The sequence below is a fragment of the Aquarana catesbeiana genome, linkage group LG13, assembly GCF_042186555.1.
Source record: "Aquarana catesbeiana isolate 2022-GZ linkage group LG13, ASM4218655v1, whole genome shotgun sequence".
In the NCBI taxonomy this organism is placed as follows: domain Eukaryota; kingdom Metazoa; phylum Chordata; class Amphibia; order Anura; family Ranidae; genus Aquarana; species Aquarana catesbeiana.
In genome coordinates this window covers 83,267,797-83,293,140 of record NC_133336.1, presented here as the reverse complement: position 1 = coordinate 83,293,140, position 25,344 = coordinate 83,267,797, and the positions used below count along the sequence as shown (strand labels likewise).

The 25,344-nt window shown below is 42.7% G+C and overlaps 1 protein-coding gene across 10 annotated transcripts in view; it reads left to right on the top strand.

The window, feature by feature from the left end:
• The window catches only part of PCNX1 (pecanex 1), a 307,205-nt gene that overhangs the window by 275,841 nt on the left and 6,020 nt on the right, over positions 1–25,344 (top strand). For all 10 annotated transcript variants that reach the window (XM_073609815.1, XM_073609817.1, XM_073609816.1 and 7 more), the window contains 5 exons: positions 1,364–1,594; positions 2,378–2,652; positions 3,968–4,176; positions 4,597–5,024; positions 22,948–23,088. In XM_073609815.1, coding sequence (XP_073465916.1) covers positions 1,364–1,594; positions 2,378–2,652; positions 3,968–4,176; positions 4,597–5,024; positions 22,948–23,088 — 1,284 coding nt within the window. The remainder of the gene's footprint in view (positions 1–1,363; positions 1,595–2,377; positions 2,653–3,967; positions 4,177–4,596; positions 5,025–22,947; positions 23,089–25,344) is intronic.

Below are 25,344 nucleotides of genomic sequence, written 5' to 3'. Positions count from 1 at the left end.
GTTCTCTGAATGACATGAGTGACAAATAAGTAACCCGTGTGCAGATGGGAAGCTGCTGGAGCAGTACCTAGAAGATCACAGCAATCTTTGTATCTACCGCAAACTACCATATTTATCGGCGTATAACACTCACTTTTTTACTCTGAAAATAGAGGGTAAATCGTGCCTGCGTGTTATACGGCGATATCTAATTTCACTAACAGGGGGCGGGGATCGGGCGGTCCTCCCCAGGTGCCACCTATTCGGAGGGTGTCAGGCCGGCCGCCCTGCCTCTCTTAGCCGTGGAACAGCGCTGCCAGTAAACTAGTGCCAGCCCCCTGTGACACACCGCCCCCCCTCTGTAGCCCAATGTAAAACTAAGCTACTGAATCTGCTCGCTGTGGCTGCTCTCTCCCTCCCGCTCTGCCTCCTCCTCGTGTGTAGCATTTGATTGGAGGAAGAGAGCGGTCACCTGACCATCAATGAAGCAGAGGAGAGCAGTCACATGACTGGGATGAGAGAGCAGCGTTAATGGAGGTATGTGAGTGACACAGGAGGAGCGGTACAGGAGAAGGGGCTGACAGTGTGAAGTTCTCCTAACTCTAGAGTATGCCCACAGCACTGTCCCTGTCCCAGCGCTGGGAGTGCAGGGGGGGGGGGGTCTTTATAATGAAAGGGGGCTGTGTGTTGTGCAGGGGCTGTGTACTATGCAGGGGCTGTGTAAAGTTTTTTTTTCCCGAAACTTCCCTCTTAAAGTTAAGGTGCGTGTTATACACCGATAAATACGGTACTACCGTGATTTTCAGCATTCCCAGCAGCCCTTCAGATATCTCAAGAAAGATACTTGCATCAAGCCAAGCTGGACCAATGTAAGTTTGAAAAAAGTTAAATCCTGGAGTCTTGCTTTGGAGTAGAAGTACTATGGTCTTCATTCTTCATGTCCTGTGCCTTTTTTTAACACTTTTTCTTTTTCATGTGGAATAGGTGAAGGCATATTTGTCAGGAAGTTTAACTGGAAGTTCTATTATACTGTCTAGCCTTTTGTTATTCAGTAGCTTCCTCATTGGTTGTTTCCTCTTGCAATATTGGATCTATTTAAAGGCAGATACCTGAGGTATAGCTTTCGACAATCAATTAGATGTTGTCTTTTATAGATTTTTCCTCTCATTGATGCTAGCATGAGTTCTGATTGCCATCAGTTACTGCACTTTGTAAACCCAGGTGTGTAAAGAGTGCAGTGCTTAATAAATTAGGTCTTTGAAATAAAAGTTAAATGTGTGTATCTATTTCTAGCTCCCTTCTTCAAACGTAGAAGCAGTAGAGGAGCTTTAAGTCAAGCAAAAAAAATGTAGGAATGTAATTTGTTAAATTTTCTTTGTTTTAGGACCACTTCACCTCTCCAGATGAGTATGATGACCCTGCAGTGTTGTATGAAGCCATCATGAATCATGAACAGAATTTAGTGATTGCCCATGAAGGTGACCCAGCATGGAGAAGTGCGGTTCTCTCAAATTCTCCCTCACTGCTGGCCCTGCGGCATGTCATGGATGATGGAACCAATGAATATAAGATCATCATGTTGAACAAGCGATATCTCAGCTTTCGGGTCATTAAGGTGGTTTTCTCAGCCATTCCATTTCTAGTCCTTGAGCACAGTCTATATAGTTGCCGGAAACTTGAAGTTGAGGAGCTTGTGGATTAATGTCTTCTGAAAATACTAATTCTGACTCATTCTAATCCAATGGCTTAAGCACTTTGAGTCACTGGCCCAGTAAAAGTATGTAGAGCAGGAGTTCTGACTTTCATTGCCTATGTACTTGTTCTGACTCCGTGCCTCAAAGTGGTATATCCAAAACAGATAACATTTTCAAAAAGGAGGTTATTGCTGGCAGCCCCCATCTTTTAATTGTGATTTGCTTAGAAAACATGACAACCATTCAAATGCTTGTTATGTTGTCAAATAGTACAAATCTGTAAGCAAGAATCTGTGTGCATAGCAACATATTTTACTTAGTAATTTTTAATCAAAATGTACCGCTTGTGTACAATGCAAAGTTTTTGTCATGGATAATCCTGACATTTTGGCCCTGAGTTGGACAAGTGGTTTTCAACGCCTGTTGTTAAAGTCAAACTAAACAGTTTAATTTACATTGTCAATTCTATTTCTGTATGTAAATGATGGCACTGTAATTATTGTAATAGAAAAAAAAAAAATCAGAGTACTTGTTCCCTAATCGATATACACATGACCCAGATCTTTCCCAGCTTGTCTGCAGGGGAAGCCTCTGGTGCTACAATACCTGAGAAAATACTTTAGAGCTTGAGATGAAGCACTTCCTTGAAATTAAATACTTTTATCACACTCTTTATAATGGCCTGCCTCTAATTTTCTTTACAGGTAAACAAGGAGTGTGTTCGGGGTTTATGGGCTGGACAGCAGCAAGAACTTGTTTTCCTTCGGAACCGCAACCCAGAAAGAGGAAGTATTCAGAATGCTAAACAGGCTCTCAGGAACATGATCAACTCATCTTGTGACCAGCCTATTGGATATCCCATTTATGTATCACCATTAACCACTTCCTACTCTGACAGCCATGATCAGCTCAAGGAAATTCTTGGAGGGCCAATTAGTGTGGCTAATATCAGGAACTTTATTGTGTCTACATGGCACAGGTATGAGCAGGAAGTGTTTGAAATGATATGGAGCATGAAAATTGAATGCAGGTGCTGAATTTTGATAAAAGACATGAGAATGTTTCAGTTTGGTTTGGGGCTGATAAAGTGGGAAAGAAAACATGTCTTAGAAGTTTGATACCTTATGTGGAGAATGGACGTTTACAGTACTGTCGTGTAACTACTAGAAGGTATTGCTTGGAAAAAGTGTAAGACACATTCACACATCCAGCACTTCAGTGATTTTAAAATAGAATGGGCATGTTTCCTGTAGATAATAATTTTATCATGGAAGTTGCTAGTGTGGCAAATAGGTCAAAATGCATAAAGGTCTTAATGTGGTTGTAAACTCTGTTACACCACTTGTAACTACAGGTTAGCCTGTAATATGGCTTACCTGTAGGTACTGTAAATATTTCCTAAACTTGCACAGTTTAGGAGATATTCACTATATGCACAGCTGCCGACGTCATCGGCGCATGCGCACTGAAGAAATGGCCCACTCGTGCAGTTTCTAAAGTACCCGTGCCCTTACTGGCGACGCATGCGCGGGAGTGACGTTATCGCAGCTCCGGCCAATCACAGCGCCGGAGCTGCGATTAAAATTAACTCCGATGAAAGATGTCAGCCGTGGGAGCGGAGTGCGGGTGGGCACTGCAGGGCATCATTCTGAGGAAGGTATTTCATAATGGGCTAGTATGCGATGGATACTAGCTCATTATGCCTTTTGTCTTTCGGGTTTTTTTTTTTCCCAGAGGTTTACAACCTCTTTAAAAGACCTTTCTGAAAAAAGCAATATACAGTTGTGCTCATAAGTTTACATACAGCCCAAGATTTTACAGGGACTGGTGGCTTTTTGCCAAGAGGAATGGGCAGATTTACCATCTAAGAAGATATAGAGCCTCATCCACAAATACCACAAAGGACTTCAAGCTGTTATTGATGTTAAGGGGGGCAATACACGGTATTAAGAACTGGGGTGTGTAAACTTTTGATCAGGGTCATTTGGGTAGTTTCTGTTGCCATTATGATTTAAAAAGAGTGTAAACAGTTGATTGATAATAATAAATTCAGCCAAACACTAACCATGAGTGAAAGAAAAGTTTTTGTTTTATCATTCATATTCTCTGAAAAATGGCCAATAAATTATACATTCTGCCATGTAAACTTATGAGCACAACTGTATGAGGTAGAGAAGTTATGCTCTGCATTTTCCTAAAAACATTAAAGCAATGAATATGTTGTAAAAGTGCACTTCTCCTTCACTTCATTTGACAGTATTAACTGACAGCTTATCTGATATCTTGTTTTTTAGGTTACGGAAAGGTTGTGGTGCAGGGTGCAATAGCGGTGGAAATATTGAAGACTCTGATGCTGGAGGCGGGACCTCCGTAAACAGTAACAATCCTTCAAATGCAAATGATACTCAAAGTAGTTTATCGCAGGGGGGCATTCCAGGAGGTACAGGACCTGTACAGACATCACGCCTTCAACCTCCAGGAGTCCCCCATCCATCAACACTAGGTAAGGAATCTCCTTTAAATATAGTCTTTGAGCGTATGTGCAGAACGTGTACTTGCACGGCATGAACAGCATGCAAATGCAGAACGTTCTTAGCATACACCACTTGCATGGGTCATATACAGTTATTAAAACTAGCTATTATTAGTAGACTTTTTTTTTTTTTTCAATCCAAGTTCTCTTTTTTTTTTTTAGAGTAAAGGTGCGTGCATAACCATTCTCAGAACATTTGATATATTGCATTCTATTTTTTTTTCCTGGTTCTGATTGGAAAATTCTTCTGTGCAAACATGCCAGTAAAATGCATAATGCTACTTGAGCTCTAGCCCAAAAATCGTTTGAATACCTTTTTGTTAAATGTTTTGTTCCAAAAAAGTAAAAAAAAACCTTTTGTTTTCTAATTTAAGACTTTCATTATTGCAGGAACCAGCCACAGTTCCCACTCCATGCAGTCAAGCCTTGTCAGACATTCCCCTGCTCGTGGCTCCGTAGCTAGTCAATCATCTTATTGCTACAACAGCCGTCATTCGTCACTTCGGACATCCAACACAGGATTTGTGCCTTGTAGGCGCTCCTCTACCAGTCAAATTTCTCTCCGCAATCTCCCCACATCCATCCAATCCCGCCTCTCCATGGTAAATCAAGTAGACCCCACAAGCCAATCAGTTGTTGTAGGTCTTCCTTCCTCCAGCAGCTCCAGTCAGAGTATCCCAGCATGCAAGCGACACACGTTAGTAGGATTTTTGGGAACGGAAGGAGGAAATAACCTCACCGAAACACAATCTTGTGGAAATTCAAGTCCAGCAACACATTCAAGAGCCAAAAAAGAAGACGTTGTATATAGAGTGCAGGTTAGACTACTTTAATTTTGTCTTTGTCCTGATAACAAATTTGTATTCAATTTAATAGGCTTTGTAAGGGAAGGGGCCCCAAATTTTCAGTAAAACCGCATAGCTGTTTTTGCTTACAATAGGCTTAATTTTTTCTTCTGTAGCCTTTGTTATTAGAAATCATAAAAATAACCTCAGTTCAAACCTAAATAAACCCTTTCTTATGCCAGTGGTTACAGAAACAGTTGGCAAAAATGCACTATTCGGTGTATAAGCTCGCCGACATGCGTAGTTCAAATAATTTACAGCCAGTCTATGTGCCGCAGTGGTGTAACTCCCGTGCACATGTGCAGGATTGATGTCACCTCGGCCTGGCCATTCAAGTGGCCAAATATATTAAACCCGGAAAGAAGTCTGGGTGAAGATAGAAGCGCTAGGGGAGCTATGACAGCATTGCACTGGAGGGCTCAATTTTGTAGTGAAGTCTGTCATAATATACTAGTATGCAGTGTATACTAGTTTCTTCTTGACGTAAACCTGCAGGGGGACACATTATTTTGTTTTATGGAAAATACTTTACTATCACTTTAATGCAGAATTCTGGGAAAATCTGTGAGCCAATCACATAGTTACATAGTAGGTGAGTCCAACCTATGTGTGTGATTTATATGTCAGTATTACATTGTATATCCCTGTTTGTTGCGGTTGTTCAGGTGCTTATCTAATAGTTTTTGAAACTATCGATGCTCTCCACTGAGACCAATGCCTGTGGAAGGGAATTCCACATCTTTGCCGCTCTTACAGTAAAGAACCCTCTACGTGCTGTGCCTTTAACCGGTTCACGACCGGCGCACGCCAATGTACGTCGGCAGAATGGCACGGCTGGGCAAATGGGCGTACCTGTACGTCCATTTGAATTCCCTGCCATGCCATTGCGTGCAAACCAATTAATAAACGCTTATTGCGATTGTTTTTTTTACCAAAAATATGTAGAAGAATACGATCGGCCTAAACTGAGGGAAAAACATTTTTTTATATATATTTTTGGGGGATATTTATTATAGCAAAATGTAAAAAATGCGTTTTTTTCAAAATTATCGCTCTTATTTTGTTTATAGCGCAAAAAATAAAAATTGCAGAGGCGATCAAATACCACCAAAAGAAAGCTCTATTTGTGGGGAAAAAAGGACGTTGATTTTGTTTGGGAGCCACGTCGCATGACCGCGCAGTTGTCAGTTAAAGCGACGCAGTGCCGAATCGCAAAAACGCTCCAGGAAGGGGGTAAAATCTTCCGTGGCTGAAGCGGTTAAAGTCCAACCAGGGGCTCTTTGTTGAACCCCCCCTCTCCTTTTTTCCTGACGAATCCTCTGTGTAGTTTAAAGGTTAAACCTCTTTTCTTCTAATTTTAATGAGTGGCCACGTGTCTTGTTAAACCCCCTTCTGCGAAAAAGCTTTATTGCTATTGTGGGGTCACCAGTACGGTATTTATAAATTGAAATCATATCCCCTCTCAAGCGTCTCTTCTCCAGAGAGAATAAGTTCAGTGCTCGCAACCTTTCCTCATAACTAATATCCTCCAGACCCTTGATTAGCTTAGATGTCCTTCTTTGTACTCGCTCCATTTCCAGTACAGCCTTCCTGAGGACTGGTGCCCAGAACTGGACAGCGTACTCTAGGTGCGGCCGGGCCAGAGTCTTGTAGAGCGGGAGAATTGCTTTATCTCTGGAGTTGATCCCCTTTTTAATGCATGCCAATATTCTGTTTGCTTTGTTAGCAGCAGCTTGGCATTGCATGCCATTGCTGAGCCTATCATCTACTAGGACACCCAGGTCCTTTTCCATCCTAGATTCCCCCAGAGGTTCTCCCCCCCAGTGTATAAATTGCATTCATATTTTTGCCACCCAAATGCATTATTTTACATTTTTCTACGTTATACCTCATTTGCCATGTAGGATAATTACCACCGCTCTAGGTGATCGGGTTCAAGCTTCCCGTCCTCCGCTGTGTGGATGATCGTGAGAGCCCCAGGTGCCGGCAATTGCTATTCCAATGGTATGTATGTGATGGAAAAATCTGGACAGCCGCACTCCGGATTGGAAAAGTGAAAAATAAAATCCTCTTTATTGAAAAAGTTATAACATGATTAAAATCCGTACATGGCTTTGTTGGGATAATGCAGCTTAACCGCTAACGCGTTTCACGCTCCCATAGAGCGCTCACTCATAGCTATGAGTAAGCGCTCTATGGGAGCGTGAAACGCGTTAGCTGTTAAGCTGCATTATCCCAACAAAGCCATGTACGGATTTTAATCATGTTATTACTTTTTCAATAAAGAGGATTTTATTTTTCACTTTTCCAATCCAGAGTGCGGCTGTCCAGATTTTTCCATCACATACATATCATTTGCCATGTAGTTGCCCACCCCATTAATTTGTTCAGATCTATTTGTAAGGTTTCCACATCCTGCGGAGAAATTATTGCCCTGCTTAGCTTAGTATCATCCGCAAATACAGAGATTGAACTATTTACCCCATCCTCCAGGTCGTTTATGAACAAAATAAATAGGATTGGTCCCAGCACAGAACCCTGGGAGACCCACTTCTGACCATTCCGAGTACTCCCCATTTATCACCACCCTCTGAACTCCCCCTTGTAGCCAGTTTTCAATCCATGTACTCACTCTATGGTCCATGCCAATGGACTTTATTTTGTACAGTAAACGTTTATGGGGAACTGTGTCACATGCTTTTGCAAAATCCAGATATACCACGTCTACGGGCCTTCCTTTATCTAGATGGCAACTCATCTCCTCATAGAAGGTTAATAGATTGGTTTGGCAAGAACGATTCTTCATGAATCCTTGCTGATTACTGCTAGTGATACAGTTCTCGTTACTAAAATCTTGTATATAGTCCCTTATCATCCCCTCTAAGAGCTTGCATACTATTGATGTTAGGTTAACCGGTCTGTAATTCCCAGGGATGTATTTTGGGCCCTTTTTAAATATTGGTGCTACATTGGCTTTTCTCCATTCACCCAGTACCATTCCAGTCAGTAGACTGTCAGTAAAAATTATTAACAATAGTCTGGCAATTACTTGACTGAGTTCCCTAAGTACTCTTGGATGCAAGCCATCTGGTCCCAGTGATTTATTAATGTTAAGTTTCCCAAGTTTAAATTTAATTCTGTCCTCTGGAGGTGCTTCCTGTGATGTGTCATAAGGATAAACACTGCAGTTTTGGTTACTGAAGCCCCCCGATTCCCTCGTGAAGACTGAGGAGAAGAATAAATTCAATATCTTAGCCATCTCCGCATCCTTTGTAACCAACCAGATGTCCTTCCTCATTCTTTATGGGGCCAATATGGTCTGTCCTCCCTTTTTTACTGTTTACATACTTAAAGAATTTCTTGGGATTTTTTTTCACTCTACTCTGTCTTTCGTGTTCTATCTTAGCCGCCCTAATTGCACCCTTACATTTCTTGTTGAATTCTTTATAAAGTCTGAATGCTGATGATCCCTCAACCATGTATTTTTTGAAAGCCTTCTCCTTTGCTTTTATATGCATTTTTACATTGGAGTTAAGCCATGCAGGACTTTTGTTTGCTATTTTAAATGTATTACCCAATGGAATGCATTGGCTAATGCCCTTATTTAATATGCTCTTAAAGTAAAACCCATCTCTCCTCCATGTTCTTTGTTCCTAAAATTTTATCCCAGTTCATGCCTTCTAACAAGGTTCGTAGTTAAGCGAAGTTGGCTTGCTTAATTCAATGTCTTTGCATTCCCCTTATGTTTCCTATTTGTGTGATTTATACTAAAGCCAATTGATCTGTGATCGCCGTTTCCTAAATTGCCCCGTATTTCCACATCCGTGATCAGGACTGTGGTGTTGGTAATCAGTAGATCCAGTAACGCTTTATTTCTAGTTGGTGCGTCTACCATCTGAACCATGAAATTGTCCTGCAAGACATTTAGAAACTGGCGAGAAGCAGGAAATTATATATCAGGAGATGCTGTGTACACCAACTGCGTACAAAACTCCTCCAGATTGCCATATTGCATTGAATTTTACAGAAAATTACAGCACTGCAGATTGAAAAGGAAAAGTAATTTTTAATAATAAAATTGTAATATTGCTTGTGTCATAATTATATAGGCTGTATTTATTTTAGTTTGCTAAATTTTTTGCTCATGAATGTGAGTTACCCTTTTAATATCCAAAATAGCACCATTAATCCACTTAAGCTTCTGGGTTTTTGGGCAAAGGAAAGTAATACACTTGATGATTACGAGGGCACCACTATTGAAAGTTTCAGTTTTGTTTTTTGTTTTTTTTTTTATATAATCTTTATTTAGAACAAAGTCACATGTTGTAACCAACATTTCCTGAGTGTCCAATACATCAGCATATAGTTGACATGATCATCTTATTTACTTAACGAGAAAAAGCATAACACAAAGAAAATAGAGAGTTTAGCAGTTATACATCATACTTTGCTTGTATGTCCACCCCTTTAAAGACTTGGGGTGGCTTCTGCTATGTTATCTCCAGCTAGTATGTAAGCAACGGAACCTCCCGCCGGCCCGAGACTAGCCCAGGCCGGCAGAAGATCCCGGCCAGCTGCAAGATGGCTCTCCCAAAAATTTCAGTTGTAAGATGGTTTTATGGTACCTAAATATAAGACTGCTCTTTCAAATCTATGGCCACCTTAAAGTAATTGTAAACCCTCACCTTTTAAAACATGCCATTCAGTTTAAAATGTATTTGAAAGGCAAAGCATTTCAGTATAGATATAAAATTTAAAATAAGAAGAGATCACATTTACCCTGTTCTCAGCTGCATAAGAGCTGAGGGGGGGGGGGGAGCAACAGCACAATGCGCTTCCCATTGGAAGGCTGTGCAAGAGTGTGTGTTAGGACAAGTCTGATCATTGGAGAAGAGCAGGCTAAGTTCCCAGCACAGCTAGAGAACTGACCAAGCTGCTCTCCAGCTTAGTGTGGTCAGTTTTTAATAGGAAAGCAGAGGGACTAGCAGGAACACCTGGGATTTCATTCAACACAAGCAATACAAAGAGAACAGGATCCTTTTTCGTATGGTACAGCAAGCACATATCAGGAATATCAAATATTGGGTTTACAAACGGTTTAAAGTGGACGTTCAGCCAAACACAAATTACTAAAATCTACTCGCACTTCCATTCTAAGCCTATTCTATCTACCCTGTAAAGGAGATCTGTATTCTTACCTATGTTGAGGACGCTTCGGTCACATGATCCGTTTTTTCAGCGCCAGCTTCAATGAGGAGGAGAGATTGCCGACAACGTCTGCAGAGCCTGGGCGATGATGTCACCCATAGGCTCACTTTCGGGCATCCGTTGTTGGCTGACCTTTCCTTTGACAGGGTAGATAGAATAGACACAGAATGGGGTGGATGTTAGGGTTTGGTTGAACTTCCACTTTAAAACCAAATTTCCCTTCCACTAAAACCTAATTAGATTAGTGGAGGAATAAACAACTTTTCAGAATTCTTTATTAATCCCAAAAGGAAATTTTTGATGTCGCCCAAATAATTAGACTTTTATTTAAGGTCCAGGGCCATTGTAAACCCATCTCCCTGCAGAAGTAGTGCCAGCTCTGTAAGAGTAGCAGTCTGTCTGCTGCAATCCAACCCTCCACCTGCTTGGTCACAACTGCAGCGCTCCAAGCAGCAAAAGCTGTGACTCAGCAAGGGGGTGTGTCTGTTGGTCTTACAAAGATCAGAGGTCTTACCTACAGCCTATTGGCTATTAGCTCTGGTGCTCAAACCCTAATAAATGGAAGGTATTTTAAAAAGATGCGTTACTTGCTCACCCTTTGAGTTTTAGATTCATTGAGGTATATAAGAAGTCTTTCTCTGCCTACATGAGGATTTGACAGTGAAAAACTAAAAATTTGCAGGACAGCCCAGGACAACTCCTCCTAATGCCAGGATGCTTCAGTTTTGCTTAAAGCGATTGTTAATCCAAAAAAAAAAAAAATGGATCCTGTTCCCTTAACCACTTAAGCCCTGGACCATTTGGCTGGCCAAAGACCAGAGCACTTTTTGCATTTCGGCACTGTGTTGCTTTAACTGACAGTTTCGCGGTCGTGCGTTGTGGCTCCCAAACAAAATTGACGTCCTTTTTTTCCCCACAAATAGAGCTTTCTTTTAGTGGTATTTGATCACCTCTGCGGGTTTTTATTTTTTGCGCTATAAACAAAAAAATAGCGACAATTTTGAAAAAAAACGCAATATTTTTTGCAACAATAAATATCCCCAAAAGATATATAAAAACTTTTTTCCTCAGTTTAGGCCGATACGTATTGTTCTACGTATTTTTGGTAAAAAAAAATCACAATAACCGTTTGATTTGCGCAAAAGTTATAGCGTCTACAAAATAGGGGATAGTTTTATGGCCTTTTTATTAATAATTTTTTTTTACTAGTAATGGCGGCGATCAGCGATTTTTATCGTAACTGCGACTTTATGGCGGACATGTCGGACAATTTTGGCGTGATTTTTGGACCATTCACATTTATACAGCGATCAGTGCAATTAAAAATGCATTGATTACTGTGTAAATGTGACTGGCAGTGAAGGGGTTAACCACTAGGTGGTGGTGTAGGGGTTAAGTGTGTCCTAGGGAGTGATTCTAACTCTGGGGGGGGGGGGGGGCTGTGTGTGATACTACCCTGATTACCGCTCCCGATTACAGGGAGCTGTGATCAGTGAGAGTGTCATTAGGGAGAACTGGGAAATGCTTGTTTACATTAGCATCTCCCCGTTCTTCCTCACCGTGAGACAATCGCGGGTATCCCCGCGAACATCGAGTCCGCGGGACCCACAGTCACGGAGCACCCGGCGGGCGCGCCCGCGCACCGCCTCTTAAAGGGCAACGTACAGGTACGTTAATCTGCCTGTATGTGCCCTTTTGCTGCAGTATATCTGCGTGAGGCGGTCGGGAAGCGATTAAAGCATGAATAACAGCTTGTTCTGTGTATTTTGGCCCCCTGTATCACCAGTGATCCTGCCAGTTTCCACCCTCCCCTCTGTACACTGACCACAATATATCAGGGATGCTGAGCTCTGAAACCGTGGTCAGAGTACGTGCCTTTGTCATATGCTGCTATCTGCAGCTTTCCCTGTGTCTCTGTCTGTCCTCTTCCCCCCTCCCCTCTCCCCTCTCTGCCTGTCAGCTCTCACTAGTGCTGCTCTGCTTCTCTCTCCACTGCTTCAAAACTAACTGATCATTATATCATCCCCTCTGTCAGATAAAAAGCAGCGTCCTAGTGCCTGTGCTTTATATAAAATAAAAGCAGATTTTCTACCTGTTTTAACAGTGTCTTTCAGCGATCACATGCCTCCAGGCTCCCTGCTCCTCTCCCTGGCTGACGTCAGCAGGGGAATCTTGGGCCCGCCCGCTGGAGATGTCCGACGGGGAGAGTTGAGAGCCTGGAGTCATGATTGCTGGAAGACATTGTTAAAACAGGTAGAAATCGTTTGTTTTTTTAGCACAGGCACTAGGACACAGCTTTTTATGTGACAGAGGGGATGATATAATGATCAGTTAGTGGCTTAACAACCACTTTACGTTCTAGAAGGATAAACCTCTTTTTCTAAAGCTCTGCTTTAAAAGACTAGCCTTTTAATCGTACATCACAAAATGGTATTCTGGATCCAGTGGGTTGTGCAGCTACCTTCAGATGTTTGGGCACCTTGAGTTTTTTACTGGTGTAATTAGATGATAGACGCCTTCTCTCTACTGAGAGAACTTTCATTTTTTGCTCAAAACTTTGCTTTAGATTCCTAGCTGCACATAGCCACTTTTGGTTTCCCCATTTTTTTTTTATTTATTTATTTTTTTTTTTTTACAGCTTTCTGAATCACCACTTCTTGACTGAGCCCCAGGGCCAATACCCAGATCTGGCCTGTAAAGTTGCTTCAGGCATTAAATCCTGTGTGAGAAGCTCACCTTGGTACATAGTTCCGCACACATTAAGTTTGTCATGGGGTATTTTTACAGGTCCAGAGTCGTGGTCCATCTGCTGATGGAGCCCTGTCGCTGAAGACCTCTTAGTGGGTGGGCCAAGCAAAAGGGCGAAGATTTGTTTGGGGCTTGCCTCTTTAATTCAGTGGTGGTTCCCATGGGGTCCTGGGCCTCCAGCACTGCGTGTGGTACGGTAAGTCTGGGCTATTACCCTAAACAGATGTCAAGGTACATTGGTGCTCCAGTCCCTTTGGAGCTGCCTAGGGAGCACTGACTGAAACTCTGTCACAGCCAGAGGAGAGGAGCAGTTTGGCATCTCATTTAAATCTGGTAACTGCACAGTCTCCTTACCAATCTCCTGTACTGCGTATGCATGTGCTACTTTGGAATTTCCTTCTGTCCTCCTCAGGCTGGCTGGCTAGCTGTGCACCCTGCCTATCTGTCAGGTGCTGCACAGGAGACTCCTAATGGTCCTTGAGCATCTCTACCTCCAAGTGATTGATTACTACAGACGCACCACCCTACTCTGCACTTTGGGTCATGAGTAACCCTGGTGTGTTTTCTCCTTCATATGGCCATCATAGATGCAGAGGAGCTGGGTCTGCAGGCACTGCCAGCTCTTGTCCTGCTAACACTTCTGTGAGCATCTGTAATACTCTTCCAAAATATCTACTAACAGTCATAGCGTCTGGAATTGCGGTCTGCTTCTTAGGCCACCTCTGTTCCTTCAGGGACTCCCTCCTTCTCACAGGGAGAAATTTGCTAGCTCTGTGTCTTAATTTATGGGGAAACCATTTAGAGACTTAAGACTACCCTATCCTCACCCCAAGGCCTACAGGATCTTTGTGTCTGACCTTAATCTGGCTGTATACTGACATTTCTCACGTGTCTATAATTTGAACAGAGGTCATTAGTTTGGGTTTTCTTAAAATGCCCAAATCCACATAGACTTTTCCTGTACACTCAATTTTACAGCCTGTTTTGTTTTTTACAGCCTGTTTTGTGATTGTCATCACCTTGAAACTTTCTCATTTCCTAAGCATTTTTCTGAGGAATATTCTATTGAGGAGGGGTTCTTGAAGTGGACTGCACTCATTGTGGACTTTGCAATTTTCTGCCTTAATAAAACAATGGATGAAGGGAAGATTCTGGACAGCCGGAGCTCAAAATCAAATGCCTTTATTTAAAAAAAGGAGGTAATAATCCAAAAAGTACAAGCCACAGCAAACAACGAATCACAGGAGCTGAGGCGTTTCACACTTTTGAAAGTGTCAAACGCCTTAGCTCCTGTGATCCGTTGTTTGCTGTGGCTTGTACTCTTTGGATTATTGCCTTCTTTTTTTAAATAAAGGCATTTGATTTTGAGTGCGGCTGTCCAGAAACTTCCCTTCATCCAATTACCTATGCTTAGCCAGCACCTGCTGTTCCTGTTCTGAGGAGAGCTACATTTCCAGACACCCTTCCTAGAGCGGCATCTCTCTTCCCCTTAATAAAACCATGACCGTTCCTGTTGAGGATGTTGCTAAGCCCTTTTCAAAGCTTTGTTTGCCCTGGTGGCCACTGCTGTGCAAACTGTGGTTGCCACCATGACCGTCTGATAGAGACTGGTCAAAATCTATGGTTTGGAACCCCATTCTGATGCATCTGTTCTCCAGCAGTTAAAGCGATTTCCTGTGGCCTTGTGTTATTCTGTGATTGTGTTGAAAACCCTTTTAATGCTATGTCCACCATGGCAGACCTTGTCTGTCAATGTCCAAAGGACAAACTGCATGCATCAATCTGGGTTTAATTTTGGGCCCAGTCCAGGCCAGAATCTTCCTCCCCCAGGAGAAGTTTGGCTCCCTAAGGGGTCCAGCTCTTGAACCCTTAAGTTACAACACCCCTCATTTCAGCAACAGGATTCTGGGCCTAATGATGACCTACTTCAAGGCAGTTCCCTTTATCCAGTTTAACTCTAGACCCCTTCAATCCAACACCCTCAAGAAAAGGAACAAGCAGATCCAAACTTTGGTTCGCCTAAAGTTTCTGTTTAATCAAGCAAAGATCTCCCTGGCGTGGTGGGTCTCCAGTCCTGCCCTGGAATTGGGAACATTTTTACTAGATTTGGAATGTGGTAATAACAGATGCGTGTCTCTTACAAGCTGGGCACAGTTAACAACTTCCTGACTGTTTAGGGGACATAATCCCCACAGGAGTCAACCCTACCCATCAACATCCTGGAAATGAGAGTTTGCAGGCTGTCAACAACATTTGACTTCCTTTCGACCAGATCACCCAGTCAGAATACAAATGGACAATGCCAGGCAGTGGCCTACATAAATCTAGGGGGTACCAGAAGCCTAGCAGCCCTAATAGAAACAGGTCTAATATGGGCAGAAGTTTACATTACAGCTCTCTTGGCTATCCACATTCCAGGAGTAGACAATTGGCAGGTGGATTTTCCAAGCCATTAATGCCTAGCCTCAGGGGAGTGGTCTCTGTACCAGAGGGCTTTCAAAATCTCTGACAAGGGTGGGGAAAAACAAATGTTGACATCCTGGACTCCAAAAACAAGCTGCACAAGATCCTGGCAAAAACAGGGATCCTCTAGCCTTCACAGTAGATGCTCTGGTTATTCCTTATACTCAATTCCAACTTTAATATGCCTTCCCTTTGAAGATCCTCCTTTGATTGCTGTGCAAGATAGAGGAGGAACGCATCTGGGTGAATCTTGTTGCACCAAATTAGCCCAGAAGAACATGGTACACAGGCATACTCTGATTTCTTGTAGATGAGCCTTGGCCTCTTACAAACAGACCAGGCTTACTAACCCAAAGCCCCATGTTTCATCCTGCTTTTCAGTCATAGGATATAATGGCATGTCTGTTGAAATCAAAGTCCTGTAGGATAGAGGTAACTCTAACTCCAAGCAAGGAAATCCAACTTCAATAAAATTTACCATCACACATGAAAGGCTGCCTTTGCATAATGCAGCACAGAAGACTTAACCATAGGAAATTCTTTCTCTCATATTTTGGGCCTCAGGGGACAGGCATCTGTCTTATCCATCCTTTTTTTTGGAAACTTCTTTCTTCTCAATCCCTTTATGAGGACTGTTTTATAGGGAGTTGCTTGTAATATTTATCCCAATTCAACTTCCTGTATCATCTTGGGATCTCAACTTTGTGCTCTCTGCTATTCAGAGACCCCTTATTGAACCAATTGGATACATTTTGTTGGAAGACTTTAATCTTAAGGTTGCCTTCTTGATTTCCATCACGTCTGTTAAGCATGTTTCTGAGTTAGCAAGTATCTCTTGAAAAGAGCCTTTTCTTTTTTACACAAGGAAAAGGTGGTTTTGAGACCAAATCCTTCATTTTTACTTAAAGCTGATTTCCATGTTTCCTGTCACTTTTAATATTATTTCCTTCACTAAGGGCACTTTCACACTGAGGCAGTGGGGGCGTCAGCGGTAGAGCGCTGCTATTTATAGCAGCGCTTTTCGCCAGCTAGCGGGGTGCTTTTAACCCCCGCTAGCGGCTGATAAAGGGGTTAATAGCGCCCCAGTCGCTGCGGCATCGCCGCCCATTAATTTAAATGGGCGGGGGCGCTTTAGGTACGGTGTATACAGCGCTTCTAAAGCGCCCCAAAGATGCTGCTTACAAGATTTTTTTTAACGTCCTACAAGAGCACCGCTCCAGTGTCAAAGCACCCGGGCTTTCACACTGGACTGACAGGATGGGCGCTTTACATGCACTATATTAAGCGCTAAAATGCCTGTAAAGTGCCTCAGTGTGAAAGTAGCCCGAGTGCTGTACTGGCCCGAAGCGCTGTACAGTGCATCCAGAAAGTATTCACAGAGCTTCACTTTTTTCACTTTTCATGTTACAGCCTTATTTCAAAATGGCTTCAATTCATTATTTTCCTCAAAATTCTACAAACCATACCCCACAATGACAATGTGAAAGAAGTTTGTTTGAAATCTTTGAAAATTGTATTAAAAATAAAAAACGAAAAAAAATCACATATACATAAGTATTCACAGCCTTTGCCATGACACTCAAAATTGAGCTCAGGTGCATCCTGTTTCCACTGATCAGCCTTGAGCTGTTTCTACAACTTGATTGAAAACCACCTGTGATAAATTCAGTTGATTGGACATGACTTGGAAAGGTACATACCTGTCTTTATAAGGTCCCACAGTTGACCGTGCATGTCAGAGCACAAACCAAGCCTTAAAGTCCAAGGTATTGTCTGTAGACCCCTGAGACAGGATTGTATCGAGGCACAGATCTGGGAAAGAGTACAGTAAAATTTCTGCGGCATTGAAGGTCCCAGTGAGCACAGTGAACTCCATTATCCATAAATGGAAGATGTTTAGAACCACCAGGACTCTTCCTAAAGCGGGATGCCCAGCCAAACTGAAACGATCTGGGGAAAGAGAGCCTTAGTTAGGGATGTAACCAAGAACCCGATGGTCACTCCGACAGAGCTCCAGCGGTTCTCTGTGGAGAGAGAACCTTCCAGAATAACAACCATCTCTGCAGCACTCCACCAATCAGAATATGCAAGTGTAGGCACAGTGAACTGGAAAAAGCAGCAAAAAACAACTCTAACCCACAAACTGGTATATATGAAAGAAAAAAACACATGTATGTGTCTGAATAAAAACATTGAAAACTTTAAAACTATCTCGGAATATAAGAGTACATTCAAAGGCAGGTGCATAAAAGAGCCATAATAATGGGTAGATATTACTATAGTATTAAAACCATGTATATATGTGAAAAAAAAAGTCCAGAGGTCCAAAACCAGGGCAGTGGGTCCACATATAGGGCTGCCTTCAATGGGAGCTGAAACCAGGTTCCAAAGTCCTGAGGAGAAGCACAAAGAGAGAGAGGCGCCTCTAGGTGTAGACTTAAAAAACAATTTATTCATAAATCTCGTGTTGATCACACTCACATTTAGGAAGCCATCAAGAAGCAGTGGCGTCACTAGGGGGGGCTAGAGGGGGCCATGGCCCCCCAACATTATACTGTGCCCCCCTATGTGCCCCCCCATCATTAAAAAAAATGGACACTGGGAATGCAGGGGACAGGTATAGACTTAGCTGCCGTATTGCTGGTTTCGGCTCCTCCTCCACCTCCTGAGTCTACTCCCAGCCACTGGTTACTAGAGCCGCCTCGCATCTAGCAACCAGTGACGTCAGAGCCGGCATTGACAGTTCTCTCTCCCCTCCTTCCTCTCTCACACAGAATGATGAGAGAGGAGACACACAGCCGATCTGCTCCTTCTCCCCTCTTGTGTGTGCTTCCAGGGAAGTCAAGTGTGAAGCCAATGAGCTCACACTTCCCACGGTACACACACAGGAGAGGGGAGAAGGAGCAGATCGGCTGTGTGTCTCCTCTCTCACCATTCCGTGTGAGAGAGGAAGGAGGGGAGAGAGAACTGTCAATGCCGGCTCTGGGGCTCTGAGCTGTTGGGAACACTGATACAGGGGTGGTGTCAGGTGGGTGCTTTAACTCCCCCATAATTTCACATATAGCACCCCCATCAGCAGCTGCCTCGGGAAGAGATTTAGTGTAGCCTGGGCGTGCTGCTACCAGTGACACTCCCGACCCTCAGCCCGCGCCTGTGTGTATGGAGGTGGCAAACAACATGTTAGTTGCAGGGCTAAAGTATCTCATTCCTGTGCCCCGTGCAGCATAAGGAGGGAGGGATCCTTTTAAGCACATGATCGGTATTATCCAATCAGGCTGTGCCTGTGCTACAACCCCTCCCACTTCCCCTGCCGCCGTGTTTTGATTTCAGGCAGCTCCAGAGGAAGCCAGAACCCTCAGCTCTGTAACTCCCATGTGAGTCTCTTTTTATGCATTCTTCATGGAGGGGAGAAGAAGGGTGTGCACAGTGCAGCAGCTTGCAGAGTGATAGGTGTGAGGTTTAGGGCAGGCAGTGTTCTCCATAGAGGGAGGGACAGGACAAGGGGGAAACATGCTCTTATATATGTTGTAATTATCAGGCTGTTAGATCCTCAGCATCAGAAGACAGAACACACAGACCTCATACACTGATTTATATCAGCAAAAATAATGTTTATTACAGAGACTTCTGTGACAGGAAGAAAGGAATCCATCAGGTCTGTGTGCTCTGTCCCTTTCCTGTCTCTGCTAGCTACATCTTTAACCCTTTTGGCTCATGCACACTAGTTTTGCCCTCTGAAGAGCAATCAACATTTAGCAATCAACAAAATGCACACTGTTAGACAGGATCATTTGGTTGGTTGCAGGCTGGTCAGTAAGTTGATCTGGGAATGTCTTTTGGTTTTGTTTTGCATGCGTTGCCCTTCCATGTGCTCCTTGCTGCAAAGGCCAGTTATAGGTGGCCATTTGTTTGTACTGAAACTTGAAAGTGCAATACTTGCACTTTCAAATAAATAATCTTTGAAAGGGTTTATGCACCATAGTAGATTTTATTTTTCATGCATATATTATGACTGCAGCTACCATGTGATGATGTCAGTTGGCGAGCCTTTGAAAATCGCAATGCAGGTTATTCATTTGGAGCCAGTCAGAGTGGGATTGTGCTGCCGGATTACAATGAAGTGTGTTTGGGCCTATGTATTGTGGCTGCAGCCTCTGGTAGCGCCCTGTATGCTCACAGTAGTGGCGGTGGCGGTGCACCAAAGTGGGTGTAAAGATCTCAAATATCCAGATGAACTCTTGTTTTATTGCACATCACTTTATTTTTGGTGGAGGAACAATGAAATGGTGGTTAATAGCCATCAGGAGATCCGCTTTTGTTCATAATTCATAAATGAATTTAATCTGATGGCTTCAACTTTATTCACTTATTCTAGTTATGTATGTATCACTTGGTTTGCACTCAGCACTTTAATTTATTTTGCACAGCATGAAATCAGCATGAATTAGCACATCTATTTAATACTTAGGTATTTCTCTAAGTGTTTGTTTATTCACACTGCAGTGTGCTGTTTTCTCCATGTTATCGTTTTTTAAAATATTTTAGTGAATTACCACTAAGCACTTTAGTTTCTATGCACATTTATCAGATTCAATTTACCTATTTCTCTTGAGCCACTCCCACTGTTGGGTGTTCTCTGCATGCCCTAATGGGCACTGATAGGAGGCACTAATGGGCAATGATAGGAGGCAATAGAGGGAAACTGATTGGTGGTATTGAGCACTGATGAGGAGGCACTGATAGGTGGCATTGATGAGCACTGATATGCTGCACTAATAGGCACTGATAGGCTACTTTGATGAGCACTGATCACTAATAGGCAGCATCAATGGGCACTGATAAGCTGCACTGGTAGGCGGCATTGATGAGCATGTATGTTGGCCCAACATTAAAAGAACAATTACACACTTTAAATAATCTTTAAAAGTGTCCACCTGCAGCTGCAATCTTCGGCTAACGTCTCTCTTTCTAACAAGACCTCTGGAGTGCATTCTATTCTTGGGAAAAAATAAAATATATATATATATATATATATATATATATATATATATATATATATATATATATTATTGCGTTTTATAGTTGGCCCCCCTACTTTTGTCCCTGTCCCCCCATGTGCCCCCCCTAAATATGAAAGCTGGAGACGCCCCTGTCAAGAAGGCATGTAAATGTGGGATATCCATCATAAAAGTATCAGATCGGTCACGGAACTCCTGCCTGCCTGCTGAATGCTCTGGTAACAGCTTTTGCAGTCTTTTTGCAGTAGGGAAGAAGCAGCACAGGGAGCCACTCACACACACAGTGGCTCCCTGTGCTGCTTCTTCCCGACTGCAAAAGCTGATACCAGAGCATTCAGCAGGCAGGAGTTCCGTGACCGATCTGATGATACTTTTAGGATGGATATCCCACATTTATATGGCTTCTTGATGACTTCCTAAATGTGAGTGTGATCAACACGAGATTTATGAATAAATTGTTTTTTTAAGTCTACACATAGAGGCGCCTCTCTCTCTGTGCTACTCCACCAATCAGGCCTGTATGGTAGAGTGGCCAGACAGAAGCCACTCCCTCATTAAAAGGCACATGACAGCCCGCCTGGAGTTTGCCAAAAAGCACCTGAAGAACTCTTGGACCATGAGAAACAAAATTTTCTGGTCTGTTGAAACAAAGATTGAACTCTTTGTCCTTAACGGCAAGCTTCATGTCTGGAGGAAACCAGGCACTGCTCATCACCTGGCCAATACCATCCCTACAGTGAAGCATGGCAGCATCATGCTGTGGGGATGTTTTTCAGCAGAAGGAGATTGGAGACTAATCGGGATCAAGGGAAAGATTAATGCAGCAATGTACAGAGACATCCTTGATGAAAACCTGCTTCAGAGCGCTCTGGACCTCAGACTGGGGGGAAGGTTCATCTTCTAACAGGACAACGACCATAAGCACACAGCCAAAATAACAAAGGAGTGGCTATGGGACAACTGTGTGAATGTTCTTGAGTGGCCCAACCTTTAACCCGATTGAACATCTCTGGAGAGATCTGACAATGGCTCTGCACCCCCCCCCACAGCCTGATGGAACTTGAGAGGTCCTGCAAAGAAAAATACTTATGTAGCACTGGATTTTTTTTCCGTTTATTTTTAATAAATTTGCAAAGATTTCAAACAAACCTCTTTCACATTGTCATTATAGGGTATTGCTTTGTAGCATTTTGAGGAAAATAATGAATTTATCCATAAGGCTGCAACATGACAAAATGTGGAAAAAGTGAAGCGCTGTGAATACTTTCCTGTTGCACTGTATGGACCTTCAGCTACATACAGTACACAGTGCTGGATTCTTACTGCAAGATGGACTTCCCATATCAGACCCAGAACAATATAAAGTTGGTCTGAGTGGCGCTCAGCCATTCATAAGCAGCTTTGTATCCTGTGAATGAATACAAAGCTTTCTCTGATCATAGTCAGAGATTGTGACGTTATCTGCTCACTTCTCCACCTCATTCGCAGAATACAAAGCTGCCTATGAATGGCTGAGCACCGCTGAGACCGACTCCTCCTCTTTTGTTTGGGGTGCGAGACTCCCCATAAAATCTTTTCTGGTTGCAGTTCATTGCGGTACATAGGTATCAATCCCCTGTGTTTATGATGAAGCCCTCAGTACTGCTTTCTCACAAAACTGAAGTAGGCTGGTAGTAGGAAGGGTTATCCTTGTTTGGCCAAGAGTTGTGTCTTGGGGGTTTTTTTTGTGTTTTTTTGTCCAATTTACCTGTAGGCAGCAATATAACTCAAAGCTAAGACTTCCAGTGGACCCTAAAAAATGTTTACTGTGAGTACAAAATTCTATTATTCCTGCCTAAGTATATTATCCAGTTAAGCTTTAGGTGATCAGCCAGCAGAAAATTCCTTTTAAAAAGGTACAATTTACTGATTTAAAAGAGGTATGGCTTAAAAAAAAAAAAAGTCTTACTCACCTAGGTGGATGCAGCACTGATCCTAGCTTCAGCTGTCCCCCTTTAAGAGCAAGAACTAAGTAATCAAACACCACTGCTCACTCAGTTCTCAATCTTCAGGCTGCAGAGAGCTAGTGACTGTCAGTCCCCAACTTTCTGCTTTCCCCTCCAGCACTCACTGGAGCGCTGTGCTGTGGAGGGGGTGGGAGCGGCTGGCTCAAGCTCTCAGCGGATCACTGCTGGTCCAGGCATCGGAATAAAGTGAATATGGTCGGGATCTTTTCAGAGCATGTACCAGCTATGTGATGACAGTGGGCTTTAGCCTGCTGTCAGCTGAAAACGGGTCATACGAGTTCAGCGCCAACTGCACTCCTGTGATCCATAGGAGGATAGCCAAAAAAGTTTTGGCTATTCACCTTTAAATTTGTATTTGTTTGGTGAAGTGGTTAGGATGTGTAAACATTTTCTCTCTTTAGAACTTATGCTCACTGTAGCTATTAAATAATGACACACTTTTGCTCTCCTTAGATTGTGGATCCAAGCCAGGTGCTTGAAGGCGTCAATATGTCCAAAAGGAAAGAACTGCAGTGGCCTGACGAGCTGGTGCGGCTAAAAGCCGGAAAAAATAGCTGGAAGGACTGGAGCCCTCAGGAAGGCATGGAAGGCCATGTAGGTTTCGCAGGTTATTATTAATATCTCCAAAGGAGAAATATTTTTTGTCCTTTTAGGCTCAATTGTATAGCTGATGAAATGAAAACGGAGCTTTGAGGACATTTTAAGTTAATAAAAATTTTTTTTGTTATAATATAGCTAAAGGTGGAAAATGTTGCTCATGAGAGTTAAATACTGTTCCATATATTATGGGTGGGAAGTTCAAGGATCACTCGATGTTTCGGGTGGGACACATTGTTGCACTGCTGCTTTAATAAACAGGGAGTATTGTAAATAAGAGCTTTCGGTCATAATTTACATCAGATGTTGTAGACTTTTCCAGCCACAGCACACTTTCATCTTCTTCCTACACATATAAAATAAGACTACTGTAAGTTGTTTTTTTTTTTTTTTTTTTCCTACTAAGCATTGCTAACGATGTTCTCCCTTTGGAAAATTTTACCCAATCCTCTACATGGAATAGACACAGGAAGATGGAACCTGTACACAGGAGTACTGTGCTTGGCTGATGTCACATACTTTCCAACTTATCTATTTAATCCAATTTGTCAAATAAAAAATATATATACATTTTTTTTTATTATTTAAATTTAAAAGTTTTGAGCTGGCAAAGAAAGTAAAGGCAATGTATATGTTCTAAAGCTGCTAATGCAATCTGCCTTGCAATCATGGTTTCAAACCTATCATCTACAACTTGCTTCTCTCCTCTAAGCATTTTTTTCACAGCATGTTCGCCCCTCCTCCCCCAAGTGGCTTTCTTAAAATTAACCTGTCACCTACACACATCATACTGAGACAGTAAGGCCCCTTTCACACATGGTGTCTGATCAGGTCTGTAATTTTTCAGGCGGACCTGATCTGACGCTCCATTCACCTCTATGGAGCGATGGATATCAGCTGTGACATGTCCGCTATCCGATCAGGTCCGCCAAATCCAGATGGATAGAAACCCTATTTTCCATCCTTCTGGCGGATCAGATGAAAACGGACAGGCGGATCCGGTTTCATCCGATCTCCCATAGAGGGCAGCGGGGCTCTGACAGGTACGTCTCCACACAGTGAGCGGAGATGGACCTGTCATCTGCCTGCTCAGCGGAGATAATCGGATCAATCACCACTGAGCAAGCGGAGACCGTCAAAATGGACAGCCCTGTGTGAAAGGGGCCTAAAACTTGTATAAAGAGAGCCTGTCAGGAAAAACCCATTGCTACAGTTGACTTGTTTTTGAACATGCAATCTCCAGGGTTGTCATCCTGATGGCCTGGTAAGAACTTGCTGGTTGCAGGACAGTGACTAACCAAATCATGAAGAAAGGATATGGATGACAGCAATGTAACGTGCTTTCAAAAATTCCTTTACTATAAAAACATTGGAGATACTGATGGCTTCTTTTCATACCATGATGATGGGGTGCTCAGTAACCCATTATTTAACCAATCAGTAGTCTGTTTCACCAGCGTATTTATTGGTAAGCCAGTTGCTGGAATGCTAGGGGTTATTTCCACTCCACTTTAGTAGTTATTATTATTATACAGGGTTTATATAGCGCCAACAGTTTGCGCATTGCTTTACAGCAGGGACAAACAGTACAGTTACAATACAATTCAATACAGGAGGGATCAGAGGGCTGCTCGTTAGAGCTTACAGTCTAGTAGTTCTCAAGTTAGCCTTAAAGTCTATTTCCAGCTACATTTTTTTGGTAAAGTATTTCACTCTAACTGCTGGATCTTCAGTTTATTATGTTATAAATGGGCCCATTCATATCAGCAGTGACTTGTATAACCTTCACATTAAAGCCCATACTCCCGTCTAAACATTTTCTCTGCAAAAGCAGTGCAACCGTCTTGTCATCAAAGGGATATTCATTTATGTGCAATTTCTCCAACAGGATCATAGACTGCAATACAAGCTTGATATAGTAGCAGTTAAAGTAGATAAATGTAGAAGCATTTTATCTTCCAGCATTGCATACTGCATGCATTTAGGATTGGTTTTAGATACCAAAAATCAAGATAAAAACGAGAGGGTTCTCGCACACACGCACCGACCCTCTGAATAGCTTGGGCCCCTTAGTGCAGGATCTGAATCCTGAACTTGCATTCCACCTGTCCATTCAGTCAAAAAAGGTTCTCTTAGTGTAAATCACAGAACAAGAACTGCAAGTATCTAAGGGGTCCCCTCCATTACTCCAAGCCCAAATCTGTCACCAGTGAGTTTTTATTTTAATAAAAGGTTTTTCAGTGATGCATGACA